The sequence below is a fragment of the Balaenoptera borealis genome, assembly GCF_965194805.1.
Source record: "Balaenoptera borealis genome assembly, chromosome: 11".
Classification (NCBI taxonomy): domain Eukaryota; kingdom Metazoa; phylum Chordata; class Mammalia; order Artiodactyla; family Balaenopteridae; genus Balaenoptera; species Balaenoptera borealis.
Genome location: NC_138868.1, coordinates 53,624,768 through 53,649,463, shown reverse-complemented (window position 1 = coordinate 53,649,463; position 24,696 = coordinate 53,624,768). Strand labels below are relative to the sequence as shown.

The 24,696-nt window shown below is 43.4% G+C and overlaps 2 protein-coding genes across 25 annotated transcripts in view; one reads left to right on the top strand and one right to left on the bottom strand.

Moving 5' to 3' along the window:
- Nucleotides 1-6,938, top strand: part of XRRA1 (X-ray radiation resistance associated 1) — an 85,844-nt gene extending 78,906 nt beyond the window's left edge. For 23 of the 24 annotated variants that reach the window (XM_082343135.1, XM_082343155.1, XM_082343156.1 and 20 more), the window contains 5 exons: nucleotides 1,789-2,133; nucleotides 4,670-4,868; nucleotides 5,632-5,747; nucleotides 5,959-6,064; nucleotides 6,459-6,938. In XM_082343135.1, coding sequence (XP_082199261.1) covers nucleotides 1,789-2,133; nucleotides 4,670-4,868; nucleotides 5,632-5,747; nucleotides 5,959-6,064; nucleotides 6,459-6,715 — 1,023 coding nt within the window. In that variant the 3' untranslated portion in view covers nucleotides 6,716-6,938. The remainder of the gene's footprint in view (nucleotides 1-1,788; nucleotides 2,134-4,669; nucleotides 4,869-5,631; nucleotides 5,748-5,958; nucleotides 6,065-6,458) is intronic. The other variant, XM_082343154.1, reaches the window with a different exon arrangement.
- A 927-nt stretch (nucleotides 6,939-7,865) lies between these two features.
- The window catches only part of RNF169 (ring finger protein 169), a 91,890-nt gene continuing 75,059 nt past the window's right edge, over nucleotides 7,866-24,696 (bottom strand). The window contains exons 5-6 of the mRNA XM_082343158.1: nucleotides 16,127-16,226; nucleotides 7,866-15,675 (exon numbers count right to left, since the gene is read on the bottom strand). Of these exons, the coding sequence (XP_082199284.1) occupies nucleotides 14,491-15,675; nucleotides 16,127-16,226 (1,285 nt within the window). The 3' untranslated portion in view covers nucleotides 7,866-14,490. The remainder of the gene's footprint in view (nucleotides 15,676-16,126; nucleotides 16,227-24,696) is intronic.

The following is a 24,696-nucleotide window of genomic DNA, read 5'->3' as shown; positions in this document are numbered from 1 at the left end:
CCGCTACAGTTCCAACTAGTAAGAGGATAAACACTAAGTATCAGTGGCCAAATGAGAAGCACATCAATGCTTTGTGAATCTAGGCAAACACCATCTAACCTCCAATGCAGGCTAGACTGGAGAGTGTTGTGTGGCCTGCAGGCAGGTTGGAGATGCCTACATGTCCCCTGTGCGCTCCCAGAGATGGGCTGGATGTATAGCCTTTTACTCACTCAGTTACACAGACCAAGGTTGCTGGCCCTCCCTCATACTAGGCATGGACAAGACAGGGGGGAAATGGAGAACCTGCCAGAGCAGGCCTGGACCCACCCAACGTGTAACCAAAACGCTGTATGAGGCCTCTATGTGTGAGAACACAAAGGGAAGATCAAACGGCCTGCCCTTGATGCTCAGCAGTCCAGCCCATCTGGGACACAGGGTCCAATGACTCTCAGCCTCTGAGCAATCAGATTATCCAGTCTTCCCTCAGGAAAGTGGTGGTGGGATAGAGAGTGTCCCCAGCACTCCTCCAGCACAGACCTGTGAGCGGGAGGAATAAATGTGGCCCCTTCTCCACCAGCCGGCAAATGACGGCACTTGGTGTTTGCCTAGATTCACAAAGCATTGATGTGCTTCTCATCTGGCCACTGATACTTGGTGTTTATCCTCTACTAGACCAGTGAGAGGGAGGAATAAATGTGGCCCCTTCTCCACCAGCCGGCAAATGACGGCACTTGGTGTTTTGGACACTGAGGCATGAGTTCTGAAAAAAGACTCTGGGTCCCTCAGGCTTCAAGTCTAAACACTGAGATTTTACATATTTCAAAAAGGAAATATTTTCTTAGAATCCTATTTTATAAAATCCTATTTTGTAAATCCTATAAATCCTATTACATAAAAGTCATCCGTCACACTCCCTAGTTTGTTAGGTACATGTGTGCACACCATCTCATTTGGGAGAACTCTGCGAGACAGGCAGGCAGGGACTATTCTCCCATTTTGTAAGCTCAAACGATAGACTGTGCTTGAGATCTTCCCACTGCACTGCGTGCCTGTCAAAGTACAGATATAAGTGGACCAAATACCTTTGACAAAGAATAAAAACAATTCACTGTATAACTAGGGAGGGGAAGCAGAACTAAGCCCAGCTGAGGGAGACTGGGCCCACAGCTCTCTCCTGGCAGATGAGGCAGAGGAGGAGGAGTGGGGAAGGATGACAGGCTTTTGCTAACTAAGGAAGCTGAGCAGTTCAGTGGGAAAGAAGTTATTGCCTTGGGTCTAAACCCTGAGAGAGATTTGCCTTATATAGGGGTCTTTATATAAGGTGCAGGGACTAGCACCCTGAAAGGGGCCTGGTGCTGCTGCCTTCCAGAGAACGTGGGACCACCTCCCCCAGGCCCTCCTAGGAGTCCCCGAGGGGAGTCAAGGGCACGGTGGGACACCTTGATCAGAGGAATGAGGCTGCTGCAAGCCAGAGTGACATGGTCAGTCATCTAGAATGAGGCCTGGAGCCTCTGCCACTGAACAACTGTGACCTTGGACAAGTCATTTTACCTCTCTGAGCCCCAGTTTCCTTATTTATAAAATGAGGACACTTATTCACTGGGTAGTTTGAGGTGTAAATAAAACTACATGTCATGTACCGGGTACATCGTAGATGCCCAGTAAGTGTGGTTTTGCCCCCTCCCTCCCCCTATGAGACCTCACCCAGTGCTTTGACCACTATACCAGTTAGCCTTAGGCTGGTGATATCCAGGAGGAGAGATTCTGATTAGGAAGCAAGCCAATTCAGCCCTTCTCCCATGACAGGTGAAAACCCAAGTCCCAAAGGTGCCAAAGCAGCCTCTGAGTCTCCATCACCCACCCATGACCACAATCAAGGCTTCCTCAAAGGAGATGCTGGAAACAGAGGCAGAGTTGACTAAAGAGCTGCCCGCCACCAAGACTATTTCTGTGGAGCGAGAGATGCCCATCGAGGGCCCGGATGGCCTTCCCCTCTCCCACCGGGCCTTCGTGCCACTGCCTCCCATCTGCTCCGACTCCACTGTGCATAGTGAGGACACATCCCGCCAGAGCGACGCTGCTGGCCGCCTCAGCCCAGACCACCCGTCAGATGAGGACACCAAGAGCACAGAGTCCATCTTCTTGACCCAGGTGCCTGGACCCACCTGCCCCTGCCCACTCGTTCCCAGCTCCCATGGGTTCCTGTCCAACCCTTAGACAGCTGGACTGCTGTAGGCAGCTGGAACTAAGCACAAGGCAGTTCTGGAAACCAGAAAGCAGCAGCCTTGGCCGAGCCTGCAAGCCCCTTCTGGGAGTTCCACTGATCCAGGGCTACTGGTAGGGACACCCATGGGGATAAGTCATGGTCCTGTAGCACAGACAACATCTGCGATTTGGCTGGGGCGTTGGTCAGACCAGTTTCTTGGAAGGATTTGCTGCTGCCTCTGCCTATCTGCATAAGGTCACCTCACTTCTGATGTTGCATCTGAATCCTGGGAGCACAGATGGATGAGACATGGGTCCTGCCCTCAAGATGTCCTCAGTCTAATAGGGGAGATGGACAGGAACTATGCGTGCAGTCAGTGCTGAGACTGAGGAAAACTCAGGGGCTGGGAGCCTGGAGGAAGGAGGGATGCCTTTGTCCTAGACCAGGAGGGCTTCCTAGAAGCAGTTCAAATGAGCTGAGCTTTGCAGGCTGAGTAGGAGTTAACAAGGTGAAGAGCTGGGTAGCAAGGACATTCTGGGCAGAGTGAACAGCGTGAAGCAGGGTACAGAGGAAGGAAATTAAAATGGTACGTACAGAACCATGAATGATCCATTGTAAATACAGTAGAAAGGTGACATGTAGGAAAAGGGAAGTTTAGGCTGGAGGAGTTGGTAGGGCCCCCTTGAACTTTATTATTGTAACATTATATCCTCCCTGATCTTCCTGCCTCCAGTCTTGCCCCTCCAATCTGCCAGATCTTTCCAAGATGTACATCCACCCATAAATTACCTAACTCTCTATCCATTCATCTCGTACTTGTTCCACACATGACTTATAGTGACATACAAATTCGTACAATATAAAAGTATCTTTATGAACTAAATCAGAACCTTCTTGGAACAAAACAGAGTATAAACAAGTATTAAAAAATAATTGAGATAGTTGGATAAAAGGAAGATATGCACAGGAAAGGAAATAATGAGTGCAAGGCCAATTCTGTCACTCAAATGTGCACATCATGCACTGCCACTCTCATAATAGAGGTCTATTGCCAAAATGCAGTTCGAGCTTCCTAGCGGCCTAAGCAATACAGTCAATTATGAGTCACCATGATTGAAAAAAACAATCCCCCAATTGCCCAGGCTATAACCTCCAATACAATGTTGTCTGTTTCCTCCTGATCTTAGCAGACAAACGTTCAGTCTTTCATCATTAAGTATGATTAACCGTGGGTTTTTCATAAATGCCCTTTATCAGGTCAAGGAAATTTCTTTCTATTCATAGCTTGTTGAGTATTTTCTATCATGAAGGGGTGTTAGATTTTGCCAAGTGCTTTTTCTGTGTCTGTTGCAATCATGTGGTTTTTGTCCTTTATCTGTTGATATGGTATATTACATTAATTGATTTCCAGATGTTAAATCAACCCTGCATACCTGGGATATATCCCACTTTGACATGGCATATAATCCTTTTTATATGTTGCTGGTTCAGTTTGCTAGTATTTGGTGGGTATTTCTGTGTTTATATTCATAGGGATATTGGTCTGTAGTTTTCCTTTCTTGTGATGTCTTTCCCTAGTTTGGGTTTCAGGGTAATACTGACTTCAGAGAATGAGTGTTCCCTCTTCCTCTATTTTTTTTTTGGAAGAGTTTATGAAGGGTTGGTGTTAATTCTTTAAATGTTTGGTAGAATTCACTACTGAAGCCATCTGATCCTTGGCTTTTCTTTGTGGGAAGTTTTTAAATTACTAATTTGATATCTTTACTTGTTATAGGTCTACCCAGATTTTCTATTTCTTCTTTAGTCAGCCATAAGTTTTAATTAAGGGTATAACTACATTCCTACTGGTTTCATAAAGATGCTTCTTATAACACCATCACAGTAAGGCTAAAAAAGTGAATTCAGACAATGTTCACTGACCCCTTTTAAAACTCTTCCATGGCTTGCCATTACAGTGAGGATAAAGAAAATACAAACAAAAACAAAACAAACACCCTCAGCTTGGCATTTAAAGGTCCTTACTGAGCTGGGCCCTGCTTATTGCTCCAGCTGCCTATCTCTTTACGGTACCCTCCAACCACAGCAATATTTTACTCCCCGCAAATGCACTTTGCTGTGTCTTAACTATGCATCTTTGCCCATGCTCTTCCCTGCCTGCAACAGTCCTCCTTTCTCATCACTTGCCGTCTACCTGGGAATGGCTCTCCTGGTTCTTCAAGACTTCGCTCAGGCTAAGGCAACAACCCCTCCAGTGAGCTTCCTGGCCCCCCAGGCTGTTTAGGGCTTCCTGTGGGCTCACCCTGAACCCTTGTGCTCTCTCCTGTGACAGCATTTATCACAGTGTATGGTAACTGTCTATTTTCATGTCTGCTTCCTCTCACCCCAGTCTGGGTTCTTGCCCATAACAGGATCCAGCATGGGGACCCACACAGAGCTCAGAAGTGTTAAGGGAATGCATTTTCTTTTTCTTCTGGGGCACAGGTCAGTGGGCTGTCTTCCTCCATCTTCCAGAGGGATGATACAGAGATAAAGGAGAAAGACCAAAGACCACCACCCACAGCACCCAGAGAGGTGAAGAGGACTCAGAAGAAGCTCCCATCTGCCTCCTTCCCCAGAAAGTACCACGGCTCTGAGGAGCTGCTCACAGCCAAGCCTGATCCAGCCTTCACTGAGCCGAAAGGTACGTGAGGAGAATGGCTCCAGGCAAGGGGCTCTCTCCATGGCCCAGAGCAAGTCAGGGCAAAGCCAAGGCGGGTGCCAAGCCTCTTTTCCGGGCCAGGGTGTCATCTTCTGTCTGAATGTCTGTCAAAGGGCCACTGAGGGTGTTCTGGTTTGGAGCCCTACTTGTCAGGACCCCTGGCCTGGACCTTCATTGGCTTTTGGGGAACCACAGCTGTTCAGAGATTCCAGCCAGTCTGGACCCAACTGCTTTGGTTGGAAAAGTCTCTCCAGGAAGGGTGTGACGAACAAACACCCAGACTGGTCAGATTCCCAGGGTCCTCCCCAGCCCAGTTAATCTCCAAAGCGAACACCCAAAATCCTCCCTGTGTGGTTTGAGACAAGGGAGGCAGTGCCTTCTCCGGCCCCTTATTTCAGACTCTGCTGTATTAACAGTATCTGCAGTGGTGCTCAGCTGTGCTCTGTTGGGTGTCATTCTCTGCAGTGTAACCCCCTGAGGTTAATGGGTTACTTGGGGTTACTCCCTTTCCCCACTCCTATGCTATTTTTCCATCAGGATCTGTGCACATAGGAAACAAGTATTCACTGAACAAATGATGGAACTTCTGGCACCACAACAGATCAGGGCAGGATATAGGAACAGTGTTTTCTTCTTGGAGCCCCTCATCTTTTTACCTAGGGCTGCTATGAAATGGGGAATGAAGAAATTGGGGGAGGCATCCAGGAGGAGGGGGATGGGCCTTGACCTTGTCTTTTTGCCCTAGGAATCCAGAAGAATGCACAGGCCTTGCAGCACATGTTGAAACATCCGCTCGTGTACCGCTCCTGCAAGCCCAGGCTGGACGCTCTTCAGAAACACTATGTTCCCAAGGAGAAACGGGTAAACCTCCACCTCACTGTGTATGTGAACTGCCCCTCAGGACCCCACGGGTACAGAGGTGGCTGTCACCTTGGGACCTTCAAAGAGCCATGCTTTTCCCTAGTGCCCCCAAGTTCTCCCCTGCCTGTCACTGTGACTGTATGAGGAGGTGAGGCCATGAAAGTCTGAGGAGAAGACTGGGATAACACTGTGCTCTCCTACCTCCCGCCAGACCCAGAGGATCCCTATTCCACCCCCCCGGAAGACTCGAGCCCAGCTGCTGGATGACGTCCTCATTCGCATGCGGGACCCCTGGAACATTACTGAGGCACCACTAGGTACGGCTCTGACCCCCAGTCCTCAGCTGCCAGGATCCAAGATCTAGAAGTTTACTCACCTGCTGGTATAGGCAAAGGGCTTGTGTTGGAGCAGGAAGGGCCCTTAGAGAGCATCTGCCCCAGACCTTCCTGTGTGCAGATGGAGAAACTGAGGCCTGAGTGAGGCAGAGAGTTGCCTAAAGTCACACAGCATGTTACCAATGGCTTGAGACAGAATCAGAAGGGGATACCTCTGGCTTTCTAGTGCCCAAACTGGAGAGACCATTTTCAGGCCCTCAACATCCTCTTCCCACCCCTCCCACTTTCTGGGGGGCTCTGGACCCAGTCCCCGCCGCTTTGGGATAGGTGGGACCCAGGGTGACCTTGGGGGCCCTCGCGGCTTGTCTCCCTGCAGGAGCTGTCCTGTGCCAGCGGCCAGAGCGGCGGCTGGTGAACCAGAAGCAGTACCTGGAGGCCAAAAGGCTGCTGAAGGAGTTTCGTGCGCGGTACCGGCGGCTGGTGCGCTGCTCACTGTGGTCGGTGTTCGGGGCCACGGCACCACCCCAGGTCCGCCCGGCACTGAGCGAGGGCCAGCCTAAGAAGTTCAGCCGCTTCCTCGAGTTCATGGATGAGTTCTGCCAGGAGCCCACGGCCAGTGACTCGAAAGGCTAGGGCTGCGCACGGGGCCATGTGCGCCGCCCCGCCTGCGCCCCACACCCTCCGCAAGGGCTCCGTGCCCTTGACTGCTCCTTGGGACGGGTGCGGGCCTCCGGGCTCTGCTCAGCCTCACTCGCTGGCCGCCGAGAGTGGGGAGCTCGTCAGGACCTCCTCTCCCTGGGCCGGGCAGGAACCGGCACGTGGCCCAACAGCAATAAAGAGTGGGTGCATAAAGCAAGGTAGGCCTCATGCCTTTTTGGAGCCTAGGCCAGGTTGTCGCACTGGGGAAAGAAACCCCAGCTGATGCGCCTCCCTAGAGTCCTGTGGGAAACCTGCCTGAGTCACACAGAGTGATAACAACACTGTGTTACCCCACAGAGCTGGGATAAGCACTAGGACGGAAAACAGGGTTGATGAAACAGAGAAACAGCACAGAATCTAAAGCTCAGAGACGTTAACTAACTTGCCCACAGCCACTAGTGAGTGAGTGTGTGTGTGTGTGTGCGCGCGTGCACGTTGGGAGCAGGGCGGGTACAAAACTGAGGCCTCTAGGCCCCCAAAAGCCTCTAGGCTTTCTCTGTTGGGCAGCTTTTTCCACTGTGAAGGCAAATGTGGGGAGAGGGAAGAGAGGATTGGGAATTTCCTTATTAGATGGCCATGACCACAAAGTTGGGACAAGTTGAGGGGAGGGCTTACATGGAGTTTCCCAAGGTTTTCTAATCCAGGACATAAGCTGAAGTCCCATATGCAAATACAGTGGGATGTGGCTCTAAAACAGACCCTGGGACTGTGCAAGGTCAACCTGGACTCAGGTTAAGTAAGCTAGTTCTGGCCAAAGCAGCCTATGGGGTTGCCCCATTCTCATGAATGCATAGTAGTCAGCACCTACTATAGAGGAGGATCAGGAGAAGGCCACTGGGGCTGAATTCCAGAGATGTGCATTTGGGTGTGGGTGCTGGGTGTGACCTAGTCACCTGGGCAATGATTTCTCCTAAGACTGCTTTCCTGGAGGTGCCTACAATTCAGACCTGGGGAGCAGGTCTGCAGTTCCCAGGGTCCAGGAAGCAGTGGCATAAGGATTAAGGACCCACAGCAAGGCACAAACTCCCACAACCTAAGGTGCAATTAAGGCGATTATAGAAATACAGTCTTGTAGCCACAGGTCTGTGGTGCAGTATCTGCTGTATTTCAAGTGTGAGACTATTAGGACACAAGTGTTCGCATATTATCACACTCAACCAACCACAGTCACATACATGTGGCCAGTTACATATTTACACCAAGCTGTGGTCATACCAGACACATATTCAAGTTCAGACAGTCACATACACGATCACATACAGTCCCATACACATATCAAGTTACAAAGTCAGTTACATCTCACTCATTCGCACAGGCACCTGGACAGATTCAGGTAATAAACACAGTGCTACCCTCAGCGGCACTCATGTGCTGGGGCATGTTGCTGACTTACCACGTTGGATCTCCTAGGCCCAAAATCATCCTTCCACTAATGTTAGGAAGGAGAACCCACCCCAACATTCACACTGTAAACCTCGCTAGGTTTAAGTTCGGGAGATTTGGAATGCTCCCTTCCGCCAGAAACACTATCAAACCATAAGCTCTCAGGCCTGAAAGGCTCCTGGGAACATCCTATCCCAGCCTCAAGGCATGAAGCCTCTTGCAATCTCCCCAACAGATCATTCAGCTCCTGCTTGCACATCTAGTGACAGGGCGCTCATTCCCTACAAAGGCTGTCCCTTCCTTTGTTGGGAAAACTATTGGATGGCTCTAGCCATTGGACTAAGCATCTGCCTAAGTCCCTCAGTAGTCCTAACTCTGCTTTTGGGCCCAGAGTATATCTGCTCTCTCTGCCAGGCTGGCCCTTTACCGATACGAGACTATCCTGAAGAGGCTATACCTATCTAGGCCAGGCGCTCTTAACTTTCTCAGTTATTCCACATGGGATACCATCTGAATAAATTGGTTCTCCCATCATTCTGAATGCCGAAGCAAGACATTCCAACACAGGGCATCTCCCAGAGCAAAGATAGCACCAAAACTCAAACACACATAGTTTAAGCTCAGCTCAGATTTGCCTGAGATTGCTCTCCAGAGATACGACTGACTAGAAACAGAACATTCATGAGTTTGCTTTACTGTATTCTCAACTTGGGCCTCTCCTCAACCTGGCAAGCCTACACTGAAGAATGCACTTTGGTGTTGTTTAAACAGCACATCATCCCATTTGATCCCTTAGCAGAAGTATCCCTGACAGGGCACACCTGTTCTGAGTCCTCTGTCTTTGTCAAAAAGCTCCTTGTAATGAGCTGGAGAGGAGGCAGCCAGCAATGGCAGTGCCAAGGGTCTGGGCCCCTTCTGCAATCTAATGCAGACAGCAGGTTGAATGAAACCAAACTCCAAACCATTTTCTACTTCTAGGTTGGAGGGGATAAGGCCCTAAGGACAGCTGTTTATACGAAGAACTAAGAGTAAATAGTACATCAGTCACACACAGACAAAAAAATCCATTAGTTGGCATTTAAGATAATCATTTTTCCTTTACATAGTTACCCATTCTCATTAGGACTCGAAGGTTCTGCTGGAGGTTAAGGGTTGAACCCACTGAGGGAAAGCCCTGCTCCTACTGGTGGCACAGCTTGGAGAGGGGGCAGGGCCAACAAGGGAGAATCTGCTGCCGCCGTCTGGAGCCGGTCCCGAAAGCTGCTCCTGAGCTCTCATGGCTTGATCTTTGAGGAGTACATTCCCTGTTTCTACCCCTTATTAAATGAGAGGAAAGGAAGAAGAACAAGCCTGGCCTTACCCTGGCTTTGTCCAACTAATTCTTGACTTAAGACACCAGAAAACGTAGAAAGAGAGCCTGCCCCCAGTTTGAGGTTGCCTCCCACAATTACTGAAACAAGGCATTAAGGAAGCATTTTCTCACAAAGCAAAATGTCTAAATATTTCTCTTAGGAAAAAAAATACTGATAATACATAGAACAATGTGCACATTCAGTCTTGGTACTTTTCCTTCATACAATTTAACCAATTTCTAAACGGGTGACTTCTGTATATATTCACTGTGGATAACGTGTAAAGATGCATTTCTGGATCATCTTTAGAGGAAAGTCTATTCAGCATCCTCTTTTCCTAGAATCCCACCCCCAACCCTCAAAAAAAAAAAAAAAAAAAAAAAAAAAGACCTGCTTTCTCATTGAGTCACAAGAATTTATAAACAGCTATACTCACTTCTAAAAGCCAAGTCAAAGGAACCAATCTGGGTTGATAAGAAAAAGGCTGGCTGAGAAAAATTAAGTCCCTAAGGAGTTCCTGATTTTCAAAGAAAAGTGAAGGGTTGGTTGGGTTCTAATCCTTGGTAGTTTAAATGATGGCTATTCCAATCAAAATATATCACTTCCCAAGATTTCACATTCACATTACTCTCACTATGGGGGTTTTCCCTGCCTGGGTGTGTATTCAGGGGATCTGGGTACATTTTAATTCTAACTGTAAAAAGCAGGAAGAAAAAACTTAAAACAATCATTTGGGTGTCCCCCTCATTAGCAGATTGTGTGTGTGTAACTTAGAGGACTATTCATTCAGACCCTAGACAACTACAGTACAAATATGACACAGGGCACTGAACCTCAAGTTCCTCATTTCTTAAAAAAAAAGAAGAAGGGCATCAGGGGGTATAGTTTGACTTGGATAATTTCCATGCCCATTCCAGCTACCTAACATTTTATGATTATGATCCAGCCTTCATTTTTCTTCCCTTCCTCACCTGCTCGCCTTCCATCTCAATGGAAAGCCATGCAGGAAAAAGGAAAGGAATCCCAAGTTGCTGCCAGCTCTGGTGAGAGGTCTGGTTGGGGAAGAGGTTAGTAGGTTACTAAGTTGAGAGTGAGCCTCCTCTGACCATGTCAGTGACCCACAACCTTCCTCATTTCTTGGGGCTTTACACTAAAAGCAGCTCCTAAAGAGATGCGATTGTCCTATAATCACTGGAGGAGAAAAATCATTCTCCACTGGTAAAATTACTTAAGAAATGGAGAGCAGTATTGCAATCAAATTCACAAATACTGATGGGGGTATCTAAAATGTTCAAGGGTGCTGGACAGTACCTTCAATGGGCCATCCAAATCATCACTATGGTCTTTCATGAAACCATTAACGAGCTCTCCAGCCACACATGCATTCAAATACATTCCAGTAGACACTGAGCTCATCAAGAGCAGGGCTGTCCTTTCCATCTTTATAGCCATGACTTTGCACAGGGTTGGCACAAGTTCGAAGCTCAGGAAATATCTGTCAAATGGAACAAAAAGGACAAACGGCACAGCCTTCGGTCATCAGCTTCACCAGTCAAGCACAATGGCAGCTTTCCATCTTAGTTTGTCTGTTTGTAATAACATAGCAATTAATTAAGCAGCTTTAATCTCTTAAGGGCATTTTTCCTTAAGAGAAAATGAACAAAAAACACAGAAAGCATTCATCACCAGTGCTTCCTCCAGGCAAAAATTTAAAGATTAAGTTTAAAAAAATAAATGAAGCCACTTAAAAAAGGTTTTCCTGGGAAGCTTCAGCCAAGAAGCAGCAGCCTTCTAAAAAGAGGCAATTACATGAAAGGGGCCAGGAGCTAGATACATAATCCCCAGATTTGACATTAACCCAACAGGCCCAGATGACTTCTTTCAGCAGATACAATCAACGGATCATGAACATGTTCCCGAAGTATCTTTCCCACTTGATAAAAAAAGGGCTGAGAGCCCCCTTCTTAGGGCATTACATTTCTTGGATTTCCCATCAGAATGACCTCTACCCTCCAACCTCTCATAACTTCCCCTTTAATAAGAAAAAACACAGAAAGCATATACACAAGGAACAGAGTTAGGAGAACATGGGAAATTTCTATGGTGAATCAGATTCCAGTGATTTGTGAGAAATGTTTGTTTTCTGAGATACCGTATCTTTCATTCTAGCTCACAAACCCTCCCCATCATTGTTTTCCTTTGTCTTTTTCTCCAAAGAATTCACGTCAACAACTCCATTTGTGACCAACTTCACAATCAAGCAACAGGAGAGGGAAATTTTCCAGAAAGAAGTGTTCAGGTTTTAGTTGTTAAGTATGGGAAGCATCTTAAAATACAGATAATACCTTAGTGGTTTTACCCTCCTCCAAAGCCAAGCAGATTAAAGATTAAGCCTCCTCCCTCCTTAACCTAAACTGCTTTGTCTATATTTGAAGGACTGCTGCTCAGCTGGAAGTTTGGAAACAACAACTGTCAATACCATTCGAGGTTCCACAGTAAGTGGTCAGTAAGCTGGATCCAGCTTTTGGAATATTTGCCTAACAAGAAATTTTCACTCTGCACCTGATGCTAAAACTTGTTGCTACTGCTAAGCAATTTCTTAAAATGAAAGTATTATTTGGGGGAAATATTTAAAATATATATCTTTTCTATTAAAAATATTTATCTTTTTTCCAAAACCAAAAATCAGTTCCAACTGAAGTGTTTTTCAAATGATTGAAGATATAGAAAAAGGTGACAAGTGGAAAAATAAGTGTCTTTGCTACTACCAATGAGACTAGCCTTCCAATAACATTTACTAAGATCGAAAAGGAACTCCATGAAATGGCAGTTAACTGATGTCTTCTCTGAGGGCATTTAGTAAGTCACCCTCCCTGTCCTCTACAAACCAGTGCCAGCTCTTCTATCTTGGGCACCAATATGCCCTCCAGCAGCCTTTGGAGGGCGTATGTTGCTGGTAGGACCTAAAACTGAAGTGGTATGAATAGAAAGTACTGATGTATATTTTCTAAACAAACATCTGCACATGTGCACACACAAACACACAGAACACAGAATACATACATTCAGGTAAGTGACACTCCCCACCAAAGTAGTCACTGAGGAGGTTCCACATATCTCAGTGATTACCAAAATACTTAAGACATCTCTGGAACGCCTCTTTGGGAACTGTTTATGAGCTGCCCAAGAAAACGGCTCTGACTGCTTTACAGATGCACCTCATTTCTGACTCCAAACCCTCTAGGTAACCTACCTTCTCTTCCAGAAGCTTCAAATAGCTTCTGACTAGTTTCAAACTAAAATTCTCTTTCCTATAACCCCAAAGATTAAAGATTTGCCGAGAAGAAGGGAGGCAAATCTCCTGAGAAGAAGCAAAAGTAGGTGATATAGTAAATCCTTTGTGATCTTGATAAGTGAGTCGTTGTTCTGGATCTTAGCTTCTGCCTTAGTAAGAGGAGGAAGTTGGAATAGATGACCATTAACGTCCTTTGCAGTTCGAACATTAGATGTCTAGATGTCTCTAGACTTTGAGGACAGTTCCAGAGATGTTTTCACCAATGGCAACATCATTGGGAAAACTATGCAGCATCCTGCTGAGGCCACCTGAGGGGAACAACATACATTGGGATATATAAGATCTGAAAGGTTTGTTAAAATGCCAGTCACATGACTTTATAGTAACAGCTCGTACATGCACAGGGAATGCCAGGCCACCTGAGATTCCCTAAAATCGTATCTTAATCCCTACTCTCAATGAGCCCAGATGGGCAGAAGCACCAAGCACCACCAGAGATGCAAAAGACACATGGTGTCAGCTGCTAAGGAAAATAAACCCCAAAGGTCCATGGGACTGAATTTACCAGCTGCATCCAGCTAGATTCCTTGTTTCCACAGTAGGGAGTTTCAGTATTGTTCTTGCCTGACTTCTGGGCAAATTTTTTGGATTTTAGATCAACACTGCAGATAACTCTTGGCCATATGGAGAGTAACAATGAAGTCCAATCGTAGTTTATCTAACAGAGTGGAACCCCGGGAAAACAGAAGGCTATACACTGTAGGGATGGGGATAATTGCACAGTATATGTTTACACTTCCAGTTAGTCTCAATTATCTGCATGTGGATTTTGCACAATCAACATTCAAAGCCCAGCTAGCTTTCTCTAGGCTCCCCTGGTACGTCCTTGGATCGCTGTCCATTATGGCAACCTCTTAAGTGTGGAAAATCCATGGGATTTGTTGTTGGGAGACCCAGCAGTCAGTCTGGGCTATGCCCTTAGTAGTTGAGAGAACCTGAACATCTGCACTGCAGTTTCATCATCTAAAAATGGGACTAATACCACTTACATGTTAGGTCTCCTGAAAAGACCAAATTAAACAATGACTACGAATGTGGCCTGTCAACTATATAGCATTAATCAAATGTTATTTTTTAAACAAGGAATGTAAATTAACTTTTGTAGAAGCATAAAAACTGATTTAATTAGGAATATTTACTTGTGGCAAGGGTAAGAAGGGGGAACATAATCTTTTTGGATCTGCCCAAGAACTACACTGTTCCACTTCTTTAAAAAAAGATGGAACTAATTTTTATCTGCACGGCTGATATAAAACAACACCTGTTGAAAGAAGTCAGGAGGTCTATCAGTTTGAGAAGGTATCCCCTTTTCCTCTACCATTTCTAACCCTGGCCATTGTGCTCCTGAATCTCATTCCAAGCAGGTGCTGCCAGCTTTGGCCCAGACGCCCTAAGGGGTGGGTCACTTAGGGGGTGAGGAGCGCTTCTGGCCTGGGTCACAGGGAGGCAGAGATGCAGCTCCCTTGGATATATATACTACGAAGGCCCGAGACCTCTCAGAATCATGCTAGACAGTGTTTTGCCATTAAAAGACACCCAAAGTGAGAACACTCATTTCTTCGGGGTGAATGATCAAGCCCAAAGACCTCTGAAAAATAGGCAACACTGTTCAGCGGGTGCTACTTGGCCCCAGCCATGCTACTGGACCGCAAGAGGTACTGATCCACGCTTCCTTTCCGCCGACTCACAGTCCGCCTCTCACTGTCAAACATGCGCTGCAAGTGCAGAGCGAGCTGCCGGTCCTCTTCCTCTTGCTGCAATTTCTGCTCCATCTCTCGCAGTACTGGGTCTGCTGGGGCCAGACCCACCTCACCACTGCTTTGTCGCAGTTTCTTAAGGGAGCCATTTTGTTCCAAGTGCTTGGTCTTACAGCGTCTTTTCCTGCCCCGACGCAAGGAAGGAAGTGGCTCCTCACCTAGGTTGTCTGCCAGAACACCGTTAGGCAGCTCAAAATGATTCACTGTCTTCAGCTGTTTCTTTGTTTTGAGGACCCCGCCCAACACACTGTTTTTAGGTAGCACTGAATTAACTGCTGAGATTCTCATAGTTGTTGTTATACAGGTTTTATCTAACTTGGCATCTGGGGATGACCCTGACCCTTCAAACTGCTCTCTCTCCAAAGAAGTCCCACTGGCTCCCAGTCTGAGTTCTGAAGAACAGCAGGTTTCTAATGGGATCTCAGTGCTCCTTTTACTGTCACCGCCCTGTTCTGCTTTTGTCTGGCTAACAGAGGGGAAATAATCAAGGTCAGTGGGGGTAGGTCCTGTATACTCAGAGAGTACTTGCCCACTGGACAGTCTTGTATTTAAAGCCAGAAGTGGCTTCTCCTTGCTAGAATGGGTAACTTCAGTGACGAGTAAGTCTTCCCCTGTTTCTGGAGCCAGGGAGGTGAGGGTGGCTTTCGAAAGGGTCTTTTTGATCTGCCGCTCCTGAAAGATCTGTTCCCACTTTTTGAGGATCCGTGGACTGGCCTCATAAGAAGTCTGCTTCTGCAGGCTTCTGTTTAGGTTGCGGGGTGTTGATTTGATGATGAGGGGACTCAGTACACGGCCATCAGGGAGCCTCTTGGGAGGAGTACACGGTGAGCAGACAATGGGCTTGAAATGGTTTAGTTCTTCGGAGATGCTGTCGTTGCTCTCAGGGCTGATGGAGCGCTCTGGCTTATGCAAGGAAGCCAAGGATGAGAGGGAGCTGAAGGGCAGACGCTTTTCAATGGTTAAGTCAGGGGCCGAGAGGCAGCGGTTGTTTTGGGTGGACAAGAGGACGCCAATGATAGGGTTGGAGGCTGGGGTCATGGTTGTGACCTGAAAGAGATTTAAAAGATTACAGATACATACATATATATACATATTTTTTTTCGTCGTAATTCCTTCTTGATGGTAGAGGGATAGGGAGGAAAAGGGTAAGAAAAGGGATAAAGGATCATATGAGCCTAAGAAATGTGGAAAATCCCTAACCTAGAACGCACCCACCATTTGCAGAAATTCCTACATACTTAAAACAATTAATGAAATTGAAAATTCTGGGGGAAAAATAACTCATCCAGAACTTTTAAGAAGGTTCTTCTAGTGGCCCTCATTCCACCCATCTGGCTACTAATTCAAACTCTCTTCCTTCACATCTATTTTATAAAATTCTCCAACATAATCAGTATGCCTAGGACCCATTCTGCCTCTTCTCATCTGGAACAGTTTCTCCTGTGGCCGTGTGCAGGACGGGACTAGAGAGTCCCAGAAGCCTGTGTCTGAGGTCTACCTTGGCTTTGCTGGTTGGGGCTGCTCTCAGTCTGCCCTTCACTCTGTCCTGACCAGTGTCACTGCAGCTCTGACTCCTTTCCATCTTGGAATTTAGGTTCCTAAAAGAGAATAAATAAAAGACAAATAGTCAAAAGTAGCCCATGATTGCTAAGGAAAAAGAATGACAATCTCTTCTGTGCTTTCAAAGCCACGCAGCTACAATAGAAAATGAATTAATTTATTAACAAAATACATTCTAAGAACAAATCCTGTCCAAAGAGAGAGGGAATTCTCCAGAGAGGACATCTGGTTTAAGCCTTTGTTTCCAAACTCAGATCCTGCCTAAGTAACGCAAGACCAATGGCTATTTCACTCACGCTTAGAGAAATGTAGGGACACCTCACCTTCCTTAATAGGGTGGATACAGTATTAAATCACCTTTACAAACAATACATTTTTTTCCTTTGATTAGGCCCAAACCTCTCCTCAAGCAATCTAAATCAGCCATGAAACAAATATTTAAGAACTTATAAAATGCATAGCAATGCACTAGATTCCTATGCAAGGAGTAAAAATTAAATATAGTCTCTCCCTTAATCCATTACATTTGAGCTTCCAAAGGCCTACATCCTTTGGAATTAAGAGGTTTCAAGAACACATGACTTTTCTTTTTTTGTCTTATGCATGCATTACATTATGACTTTACAATGCAAACCAAAAACCAAATTACCTATATTATAACATTAATCTTACTGTGTAAGAATTATGTACAGATGACTGTCACCTGCCCCAGAGACTGTAAGTAGGGATTCTTGACTATCTTATTACTCACCTTTGTTTTCTACTCTCCAACTCTTGCCTAATACATGTCTGGTGAGACTAATGCTTTTACAAATGTTTGCAAGAGATATTTTACCTGTGATACAACTCTGCTCTATAAGCATTTAACATACACTTACTATATGCCAGTCACTGATGAGCACTATCTCGGCACTGGAAATACAGAAAAGAATGAGGTACAGTCTAGGTCTTCAAGGAATCAGAGTCCAGTGAAGCAGACAAATAATTCAATACAATACAGTGAAATGGTACAACAACAAAATTATGCCTAAGAATGGCATAAAAGAGAGAGTTATTAATTACCTGGGATGGAGTGAGAGCAGGGTTGCAAAAGCCTTCCTATGGCATATATATTTTGAAGGATAAATAAGAATTTGCCAGAAGGCAAGATGGACACATGGCCACATAGATGATCCCAAACAGAAATTATTTCCTTGAGTGATTCTATTTAGCTCTGGAATGGAATAATCATATCTACTCTTTTGAGCAAAAGATTTAAAATTTTACTATGCCAGATTAGTTCAGAGAAAACTTATAAAGGAGGTAATAAGGTATACATTCCCAGAGTTCCTCTCCTCTCCCTACATCTCTAGTGAAGGCCTAGCCTACCTATTCCAGCATTTCTGTGTTATTCCTCCCATTCAAACCCCTCTCATCCTATGTCTCATAGCCACATCACCTTGCTAGATGGCTCCAATCTGATGAACTAATCTATGCTATGGTATTAATAGGAGAAAATGATGGCCAACCTGTATCACATGTTTGCATTTTACCAAGAAAATTCAACACTGAACCAAAAAATAAAAATAATGTGAGAGTTGTACCATCTGGTGGGAGGTATATTTTGGAGCAAGTAGGAAACTTCAACATTACCCTATAAAGGCAGCTGCTTACAAGTCAGCTTGGTTTGTATTTTACCTAGAATAATACTGAAATTCATTTGCATTCCCAGAACTCACACAAACTGTCAGTGGTGCAAGTTACCCAAAAGTAAACTGTACAGTATGTTAAAATGCTGGGATGAATAACATTTACTTTGGGTCAAGAGGAATGGATATAGAGCTGAAAGAGACAGCATTACTATGTCAAATATGTGACTTGTTTCACATGATTCCATTGGAGAAACAAGTACAAACTTAAAGGAAAAGATTTCCTGATCAACATAAGAAAGAACTTTATAACTTTCAATAGTAAGAGCAGTTCAATGATATCTGCCTTGGGAAGTACTAAGCTCCATGTCATTAGAGGTGTTCAAACTGAGGCTGGATCTATACTTTAAGGTCCAAACATTCCAAAATTTACAATTAGCTTAATATATATACTTTTCAAAAAACAGGCTATGCATCCATTTTGTCAGCAATAACAGTCAAATTTAAAGACACTGGCGACATGCCCAAGTTATCTGATGTACAAATGACAACTACTTGTTGCTGGGGAGAACTTCTTAACATACCCTCTAAACTCTGTTTTGGTGAGAGAAAAGGCCCAGGGAAGAAACTCACACTTGCAGCACTCAAGCACACAACAAGGACACCTAAATAGTTTCTGACAATCTAAAATCTTTTTGGTAAACCTCAGTATGGCTGAAACCGTCATTATCTCTTCCATTCATTTGATCAGCAGACTTTGCTGAGCACCAACTCTGTGCAAAGCACTTGAGACAGGTTGATGAAAAGATAATTTTGACCCACAGAAGCAGCCAGTCACTGAAGTTCACCACAACATACCACAAAAGGGCTATAAGAGAGCAGTAATTATACAACTAAACTCTTCAAGTGTTTTCTTTTAAAAGTTTCATAGTTTTATCTCTTACATTTAGGTATCTAAATCAGTTTGACTTAATTTTTGTACATGGTGTGAAGTTGGAGTCCAACTTCATTCTTTAGCATGTGGATATCCAGTAGTCTCGGCACCATATGTGAAGAGACTCTTCTTCCCTCCACTGAATGGTCTTGGCACCATTACTGACAATCAACTGACCACAGATGTATGGGTTTATTCCTGGACTCTCAATTCTATTCCACTGATTGATATATCTTCCCTTATTTCAGAACCATACTATTGATTTCTGTAGCTTTGCGGTAAGTTTTGAAATCAGGAAGTGTGAGTCCTCCACCTTTGTTCTTTTTCAGGATTGTTTTAGCTATTTGGGATCCTTTGCAATTCCATGTGAATTTCAGGGTCAGCTGATTCATTTCTGTGAAAAAAGAGATTGGAATTTAAATAGGTATTGTAATGAATGTGTAAAAAACAAATTGGGAAGTACTGCCATATTAACAATATTAAGTCTTCTAATCCATGAGCACAGAAAATCTTTTCATTTCTTAAAGTCTTCTTTAATTTCTTTCAACGTTTTGTAGTTTTTAGTGTACATGTCTTGCACCTCCTTGGTTAAATTTATTCATAACTATTCTGGGTTTTTGTTTTTGTTTTTTGAATTTTTGTATTTTAATTAATTTATTTTTTATACAGCAGATTCTTATTAGTTATCTATTTTATACACATCAGTGTATACATGTCAATCCCAATTGCCCAATTCATCACACCACCACCCCCACCCCGCCGCCACTTTCCCCCCTTGTGTCCATATGTTTGTTCTCTACATCTGTGTCTCAATTTCTGCCCTGCAAACCGGTTCATCTGTACCATTTTTCTAGGTTCCACATATATGTGTTAATATACAATATTTGTTTTTCTCTTTCTGGCTTACTTCACTCTGTATGACAGTCTCTAGATCCATCCACGTCTCTACAAATGACCCAATTTCGTTCCTTTTTATGGCTGAGTAATATTCCACTGTATATATGTACCACATCTTCTTTATCCATTCGTCTGTCGATGGGCATTTAGGTTGATTCCTAATTTAGGTTGATGGGTTTTTGTTTTTTTGATGCTACTGTAAATGAAATTACCTCCCTAATTACAGTTTCACATTGTTCACTGCTAATATACAAAAATGCAACTGATTTTTGTGTGGTGATCTTGTATCCTGCAACTTTGCTAAATTTGTTTATTAGCTCTAATAGTTTTTTCATGAATTCCTTAGGATCTTCTACGAATAATACCATATCATCTGTGAATAGAGAGGTGAAAGGAAGAATACTTCTTCCTTTGCAATCTGGATGCTTTTTCTTTTCTCCCATTTTTACTGAGATATGTTTGACATATAACATTGTGTAAGTTTAAAGTGTACAATGTGTTGAGATTTGATACACATATATTGTGAAATGATTCCATGGTAAGGATAGTTAACACCTCCATCACCTCACATAATTACCATTTATTTTTTGTGGTGAGAACATTTAAGATCTACTCTCTTAGCAACTTTCAAATACATAATACAGTATTGTTGACTATAATCACCATGTTGTACATTAGATGCCCAGAACTTACTCATCTTACAACTGGAAGTTTGTACCCTGTGACCAACATCTCCCCATTTCCCCCACCCTCTGGCAACCACCATTATACTCTCTGTTTTTATGAGTTTGGCTTTTTAAGATTCCATTTATAAGTGACATACAATATCTGTCTTTCTCTCTGACTTACTTCACTTAGCACAATGCCCTCAAGGTCCATCCATGTTGTTGAAAATGGCAGGATTTTCTTCTATCTCATGGCTGAATTATATATAAACACACACACACACACACACACACCCATATCTATCTCACATTTTCTTTATCAATTCATCCACGTATGGACACTTAAAGATTGTTTCCATATCTTGGCTATTGTGAATAATGCTGCAATGAACGTGGGAGTGCAGATATCTCTTTGAGATCCTGATTTCATTTCTTTGGATACATACCCAGAAGTGGGATTGCTGGATCATATGGTAGTTCTATTTTCAATTTTTTGAGGACCCTCCATACTGTTTTCCACAGTGGCTGCACCAGTTTACATTCCTACTAACAGTGCACAACGGTTCCTTCCCTTTCTCTACATCTTTGCCAACACTCATCATCTCATATTCTTGAGGACAGCCATTCTAACAGGTGTGAGGTGATATCTCATTGTGGTTTTGATTTACATTTCACTGATAATTAGTGACGCTGAGCAACTTTCCATGTAACTGTTGGCCATCTGTATGTCTTCTTCGGAAAACGTTCAGTTCCTCTGCCAATTTTTAACTGGATTGCTTGGAATGTTTGCTTTTGAATTGTATGAGTTCCTTATATATTTTGGATATTAACCCCTTATCAAATAGAAAATTTGCAAATATTTCCTCCCATTCCATAGGTTGCCTTTTCATTTTGTTGATTTTCTTTTGCTGTGCAGAAGCTTTTTAGTCTTATGTAGCCCCACTTACTTATTTTTGCTTTTGTTGCTTAGTGTCATCTCCAAAATACTGTTGTGAGACCAATGTCAAAGAGCTTTCCCCTTATGTCTTTTTTTTCCTAATTTTTATTTTTGGCTGTGTTGGGTCTTCATTGCTATGCGCGGGCTTTCTCTAGTTGCGGTGAGCGGGGGCTACTCTTTGTTGGGGTGCGTGGGCTTCTCATTGCAGTGGCTTCTCTTGTTGCGGAGCACGGGCTCTAGGAGCGCGGGCTTCAGTAATTGCAGCATGTGGGCCCAGCAGTTGTGGCTCGCAGGCTCTAGAGCGCAGGCTCAGTAGTTGTGGCGCATGGGCTTAGTTGCTCCACAGCATGTGGGATCTTCCCGGACCAGGGCTCAAACCCGTGTCCCCTGCATTGGCAGGCAGATTCTTAACCACTGCATCACCAGGGAAGTCCCATCATCTTTCATTCTATTAATGTGGTGTATCACATTTACTGATTTACCTATGTTGAACCATCCTTGCAACCCAAGGATAATACCACTTGGTCATGGTGTATGAGCCTTTCAATGTGCTGTTGAATTCAGTTTGCTAATATTCTATTTGGAATATTTGCATCTATATTAATCAGGGATATTGACCTCTAGTTTTCTTTTCTTGTGGTGTCCTTATTTGGCTTTGGTATCAGGGTAATGCTGGATTCATAAAGTGAGTTTAGGAGTGTTCTCTCCCCTACAATTTTTTGGAAGAGTTAGAGAAGGACCAGCATTAAATCTTCTTTAAATGTTTGGTAGAATTCACCAGGGAAACCATCTGGTCTTGGGCTTTTCTTTGTTGGAAGGTATTTTATTACCGATTCAATTTCATTACTAATTTCAATTTCATTACTCAATACTCAATTTCATTACTCTGTTCAGATCTTCTATTTCTTCATGATTCAATCTTGGTTGGTTGTTATGTTTCTAGGAATTTATCCATTTCTTTTAGGTTATCCAATTTGTTGGCATATAATTGTTCACAGTAGTCTCTTGGGATTCTTTGTACTTCTGTGGTATCACCTGTGATGTCTCCTCTTGCATTTCTGATTTTATTTTTTTGAGCCTTTTTCCTTAGTTAGCCCAGCTAAAAGTTTGGTAATTTTATCTTTTAAAAAAATCAGCTCTCAGTCTCATTGATCTTTTCTATTTTTTTTCTGGTTTCCATTTATTTCTGCTCTGGACTTTGTTATTTCCTTCCTTCTGCAACCTTGGCCTTAATTTGCTCTTCTTTTTCTAGTTCCTTGAGGTATAAAGTTAGGTTGTTTACTTGAGATCTTTCTTTTTTCTTAACATAGGTGTTTATCACTATATATTATGCTTCCCTCTCAGAACTGCTTTTGCTGCATCCCATGAGTTTGGTATGTTGTGTTTCCATTTTTGCTTCTTTCAAGATATTTTTTATTTCCCTTTTGATTTCTTCTTTGACTAACTGGTTGACTAATTGCTGATTAATGCCCCTATATCTGTGAATTTTCCAGTTTTCCTCCTGTTATTCATTTCTAGTTTCACACCATTCTGCTCAGAAAAGATACTTTGTATGATTTCAATCTTCTTAAATTTGCTGACTTGTTTTGTGACTTGTAAGATCTATCCTAGAGAATGTTCCATAGGCACTTGAGAAGAATGTGTACTCTGCTGCTGTTGGATGGAATGTTCTGTATATGTCTGTTTGGTCCATTTGGTCTAAAATATAGTTCAGTTCCAACATTTCCTTACTGATTTCCTGTCTGGATGATCTATCCATTGTTGATTTAAGTAAGCTGCTGGAGTCCTCTACTAATATTGTATTGTTGTCTATTTCTCCCTTCAGATCTGTTAGTATTTGCTTAATATATTTAGGTGCTCCAATTCTGGGTGCATATATATTTACAACTGTTTTATCTTCTTGATAAATTGACCTCTTTTTCATTATATAATGCCCTTCTTTGTCTGTTGTTACCATTTTTGGCTTAAAGTCCATTTTCTCTGATATAAAATGAGCTACTCCCACTCTCTTTTCCCACTTCAGTTTTCATTTGTATGGAATGTCTTTTCCCACCCTTTCACTTTGAGCCTATGTGTATCAGTAAAGTTGAAGTGAGTCACTAGTAGGCAGCATATAGTTGAGTCTTGTTTTTTTATTCATCCAGCCACTCTATGACCTTTTTTTTTATTAGTCGTCAATTTTACACACATCAGTGAATACATGTCAATCCCAACAGCCCAATTCATCACACAGACAACCCCCCACCGTTTTCCCCCCTTGGTGTCCATACGTTTGTTCTCTACATCTGTGTCTCAATTTCTGCCCTGCAAACCAGTTCATCTGTACCATTTTTCTAGGTTCCACATATATGCGTCAATATACGATATTTGTTTTTCTCTTTCTAACTTACTTCACTCTGTATGACAGTCTCTAGATCCATCCATGTCTCTACAAATGACCCAATTTCGTTCCTTTTTATGGTTGAGTAATATTCCATTGTATATATGTACCACATCTTCTTTATCCATTCGTCTGTCGATGGGCATTTAGGTTACTTCCATGACCTGGCTATTGTAAATAGTGCTGCAATGAACATTGGGGTGCATGTGTCTTTTTGAATTATAGTTTTCTCTGGGTATATGCCCAGTAGTGGGATTGCTGGATCATATGGTAATTCAATTTTTCGTTTTTTAAGGAACCTCCATACTGTTCTCCAAGGTGGCTGTATCAATTTACATTCCCACCAACAATGCAAGACGGTTCCCTTTTCTTCACACCCTCTCCAGCATTTGTTGTTTGTACATTTTCTGATGATGCCCATTCAAACTGGTGTGAGGTGATACCTCATTGTAGTTTTGATTTGCATTTCTCTAATAATTAGTGATGTTGAGCAGCTTTTTATGTGCTTCTTGGCCATCTGTATGTCTTCTTTGGAGAAATGTCTCCTTAGGTCTTCTGCCCATTTTTGGATTGGGTTGCTTGTTTCTTTAATATTGAGCTGCATGAGCTGTTTATATATTTTGGAGATTAATCCTTTGTCCGTTGATTCGTTTGCAAATATTTTCTCCCATTCTGAGGGTTGTCTTTTCGTCTTGTTTACAGTTTCCTTTGCTGTGCAAAAGCTTTGAAGTTTCATTAGGTCCCATTTGTTTATTTTTGGTTTCATTTCCATTACTCTAGGAGGTGGATCAAAAAAGATCTTGCTGTGATGTATATGTCAAAGAGTGTTCTTCCTATGTTTTCCTCTAAGAGTTTTATAGTGTCCGGTCTTACATTGAGGTCTCGAATCCATTTTGAGTTTATTTTTGTGTGTGGTGTTAGGGAATGTTCTAATTTCATTCTTTTACATGTAGCTGTCCAGTTTTCCCAGCACCACTTATTGAAGAGACTGCCTTTCCTGCATTGTATATCCTTGCCTCCTTTGTCATAGATTAGTTGACCATAGGTGCGTGGGTTTATCTCTGGGC